The following is a 4,227-nucleotide window of genomic DNA, read 5'->3' on the forward strand; positions in this document are numbered from 1 at the left end:
AAAGGGTGTGGCATGGCCAAGAAAGAAACCCATTAAATTTATAAGCGGATCCAAATTACGGGGTCGATACAAAATAATTGTTCTCTTTTATTAACATTGAGATAGGGCATTTGTGCAGCATTCATGTGGTGTAGGAATAATTGGAAATATGAGTTCATGACTGGGGAAATTCACACTGCATTAACTTTGTATGATAGGGCATGTCTTGTTCGAGGTCTGCCCTCTGAGTGCCCTTCTAGTTAATGCGTAAATAAAAATAAATGCAAACCCTGGAAATCAATTTTCTTCTTTCTAACTAGTGTGATTTTTCTTTTCTTTTTTTCACAATTACAGAGGAAGTAGAAGAGCCGGAGTCGAAGCCTTCTGGTGTTTATCGCCCTCCAGGGGCTCGCATGTCCACCACCAGACGAGCTCCCACCCAAGGGCCTCCTGAGATCTTCAATGATACACAGTTCCCCTCTCTACTGGCCACCGCCAAGCACGTGGAGACACGCAAGTAAGTGGAGTTCAGTGACAATAGTTTGTTTGACATGGGAGGTTGATGTCTCTTTGCAGTTTGACTGAAGCGATACTTCTCTCTATATTTTAGGGACCGAGAAATGGAGAAGACCTTTGAAGTTGTGAAACACAGGAACCGTGGTAGAGAGGAGACCGGTGGCGCCTCTATGCAGCAGTTGCAGCTTGACAACCAGTACGCCATCCTGGGGGATAAGTAGAGCAGCTCCCCTCCGCCCCCTGGCCCCTTCAGCACGGTCCTGCCAAGTCCCTCGAAGGAAGAGCAACTCCAGCTGTGTTGACTGCAGTCTTGAAAAAGCTCATTTTGCCACCATCTTTACACTGGTTACTAACACACACAGAGCCTCGTATACATACGCACACATAAACAGCAATACCACTGCACCACATACAGTGACACTCCCTTTAAATAAATAGTAACACACTTTACATATATTGGTTGGCAAAACTGAAGGACTGCATCTTAAGGGGCTGTTTAAAGAGGGAAGAATTGAAAAGGAATTGGCAAAATACACCCAAACGTACAACACTGCAGCAACAATGGACGACGATATATCTGTCCTTTGTGGATTGTACTCAGAGCAGCAGTTGTGTGGCGCAACGTTTCTCTGGACTTCATCTTGCTTTGAGAAAGCCACAGAGGATAACTTTAGGCAAGATGATTTTACAAACTTCTGTGAAAATATCTATTTTTTTGCAAGATCGTTATAACCCAATCGCACATGGTATTTTGGGGTGTGTTTTTGAGTTGCGGTAGGGGCTTCAGGAGTGGGGATACTACCTCAGCAGCATAGCTGTTGGTGACCATGTGGACTGAGCTTTTTTTTCCCGCTGTGGTGGTGAATGGGGTGAACACCAGTCCCCCTCCCCCCACATAGAAGCCAGCCATCAGGCTCTTTAATTTCGAAACTTGAACCTTTTGTTTTTCCTTCATGACGATGACACTCTGCAAAGATCTATGGACAATAAGTGATGGGTTGTGGTCCTCATTTAGAATTTCTATATAAAGTGGCCTTACTGATAGAGAGAAACTGCTTTGTCATCTGAAGAGAACTTGGCTTGTTGTCTCACGGACTGCTGCCCGCCTCTGGTTCTCACCACTTTTTGACAACAACAAAAAACCCTCCATATACAAACGAAGAAAATCCTTCTGTTCAAGAATGTAGTGCTGTTGTGGTTTGCCTGATGATTACAACTACTAATTGTCTTTCAAATCCACTGTTGGATATTGCTGCCCCTACTTCATATTGGTCTTTTTAGACCTCAGCAAAAGATAAATTAAAGCTGGTTTCTAATCCAAAACCATTCTTTTAGTAACAAATCCTTTACTGTGGTTAGACACCAGATGGTAACAGATGTTACAGTATCAAGAAAAATGACAGGAAACCAAACTACTTTATAAGCATATTTTTTTGAGGTAGTTCGGCCAAACTGAGTTCACAACTTTTATAATTTGTTGTAAAGTGGTGTAGTTTTAAGACTAATTTTTTTTTCTTTTTTCTTTTTAATCAAGACTTTTCCTCATAAGTAAACGTGCTGTGTCAGCCCTTGTTGCAGTTATGTAGAACCGGTAGCTTGTGCATAACTTAATTTCCAGAGAGTTACAGTGACTACACGTCTGTGAAAACAAATGTCACCAAACCAACAGAGTACTATCCACTTAACAAAACAGTGGTATGCCCAGTTAAAATCAAATGAGGTTTTTCTACAAACAGTTATGTTTTAGAAAGGTGAAGAACTGGATTTATGTTCTGTTTTGGTCCTTTCCATAAAAGATGTCGGGGAGCGTTGTTCTCTGCTGGAACACTTTGGGTGGACGTAGATAATATTTGTGAAGAGAAGAGCCTAACAAAAAATAAAGTGATCCTTGCGACTGAAGTCTTGTCTGAATCTTTAAAAGTTGAAAATGGGGATTTACTCTATGCAGTGTCTTTTTCCATAAAAGGTGTCATCTAATTGCAAACTTGACAGTTGTGTTAACCTGCTATGCCTCCCATAATCAATTATTTAAGTAATGTCTTGATTTGACCATTCATGTGAAATTTAACGTTCAAAAAGTAGATGCTTAAATGACCTTATACCAAGCATATTAACAAATAAACAAAACTGTTCTCACACAGACTTGAACTTTTTATTTGAAGGAGGCAGCAACACTAACATATTACAATGTCTCTGATTTTAAACATGGAGCTATCTGCTCAGCCTCTGTCTGCTATCCGGGTTTTTCCATTACCTGAAACGACAGGTACCAAGATTTAAAGTTATACAGCTTAAAGTAATTAACGCTAATTGTGTTGAGTGCTAAAGATTTTCTTACCTGGGTCATTTTTCCAGCGGCTGATTACTGTGGAAAACCAGAGTCGTTTTCAAGAGGGCTCCACACACTGAACAGAGGTCTTGGGGTCTTAAAGAAAACATTTCAGGACCTTACAGTAATTCTTTCGAAATAAATGATCATTCTATGTGATAATACTTTGTCTCTGAGTTTGAAGAAACTTTTCTGCAAATAAACAAAGGTCTTATATTTAAGACCGTGTTATATATGAGTGAGATGGCTCTTTGATTTCTGATCAGGTCCCATTTTATTTGGTTGTTATTCTTGCCGGCCACAAGGTAGTGCTGCAGCAGCCTATAATACATCCATGGGATTAAAACCATAGACCGTCTCTCTATATATATATATATATATATTATATATATATATATATATATATATATATATATATATATACACATAGAGTCAGATTAAAATGCACACAGGGCCAGTTCCGGTTAAACCACAGACAGTTAAAGAAATGGACCAACCGATCCCATTGCTCTGGACCATAGACACTGAGCTTGACGACATAGAAGTTGTAATGGCGCAAGAAAAGATACTTTTTACTAAACTCAATTTAAATAATTTACATTCTTTCACTTTTTTATTTTTTATTTTTTTACCTGGGTTGTTTTTCTGGCAGGTGGTGTAGTCGGAAAACCAGAGTCATTGTCAAGAGGGCTCCAGTAATTGAACGGATGTTTTGTGGTCTTAAGGAGAAAAAGAAAAACATTTCAGGACCTTACAGTAATTCTTCTGAAATAAATAATCATTCTATATGATCATACTTTGTTTCTGAGTTTGAAGAAACTTTTCTGCAAATAAACAAAGAAAGGCCTTATATTTAAGACAGTGTTTTAAGTATATTTTAATATATATACAGTGGGGCTCAAAAGTTTGGGCACCCCAGGCAAAAATTTGTATTAATGTGCATAAAGAAGCCAAGAAAAGATGGAAAAATCCCCAAAAGGCATCAAATGACAGATTAGACATTTGTATAATATGTCACAAAAAGTTAGATTTTATTTCCATCATTTACACTTTCAAAATAACAGAAAACTAAAAATATCAGACAGAACAGCTCACATGATTGTGAGAAAAACAAGTCAAAACCCATGTTTGACAGTATGATCCATCCAGAAAGACTTGGCAGACACTGGAGTTGTGGTACACCATTCCACTATAAAGAGATGCTTGTACAAATGTCTCACGGAAGAGTCATCAGAAGAAAACCTCTTCTACATCCACCACAAAATCAGCATTTGAATTTGCAATACATATAGACAAGCCTGATGCATTGTGGAAACAAGTTCTGTGGACCAATTAGGTTAAAGTAAAACTTTTTTGAGCAAAGGTACGTTTGGAGAAGAAAGGGCACAGAATTTAATGAAACA

General features: G+C 38.6%; 1 protein-coding gene across 2 annotated transcripts in view; it reads left to right on the forward strand.

The window, feature by feature from the left end:
- Positions 1 to 2,394, forward strand: part of cdv3 (carnitine deficiency-associated gene expressed in ventricle 3) — a 5,123-nt gene extending 2,729 nt beyond the window's left edge. For both annotated transcript variants that reach the window (XM_032504041.1, XM_032504042.1), the window contains exons 4-5: positions 334 to 496; positions 590 to 2,394. In XM_032504041.1, the coding sequence (XP_032359932.1) occupies positions 334 to 496; positions 590 to 716 (290 nt within the window). In that variant the 3' untranslated portion in view covers positions 717 to 2,394. The remainder of the gene's footprint in view (positions 1 to 333; positions 497 to 589) is intronic.
- The last annotated feature ends 1,833 nt before the right edge of the window (positions 2,395 to 4,227 follow it).

This window comes from Etheostoma spectabile, chromosome 22, assembly GCF_008692095.1.
Source record: "Etheostoma spectabile isolate EspeVRDwgs_2016 chromosome 22, UIUC_Espe_1.0, whole genome shotgun sequence".
Taxonomy (NCBI): domain Eukaryota; kingdom Metazoa; phylum Chordata; class Actinopteri; order Perciformes; family Percidae; genus Etheostoma; species Etheostoma spectabile.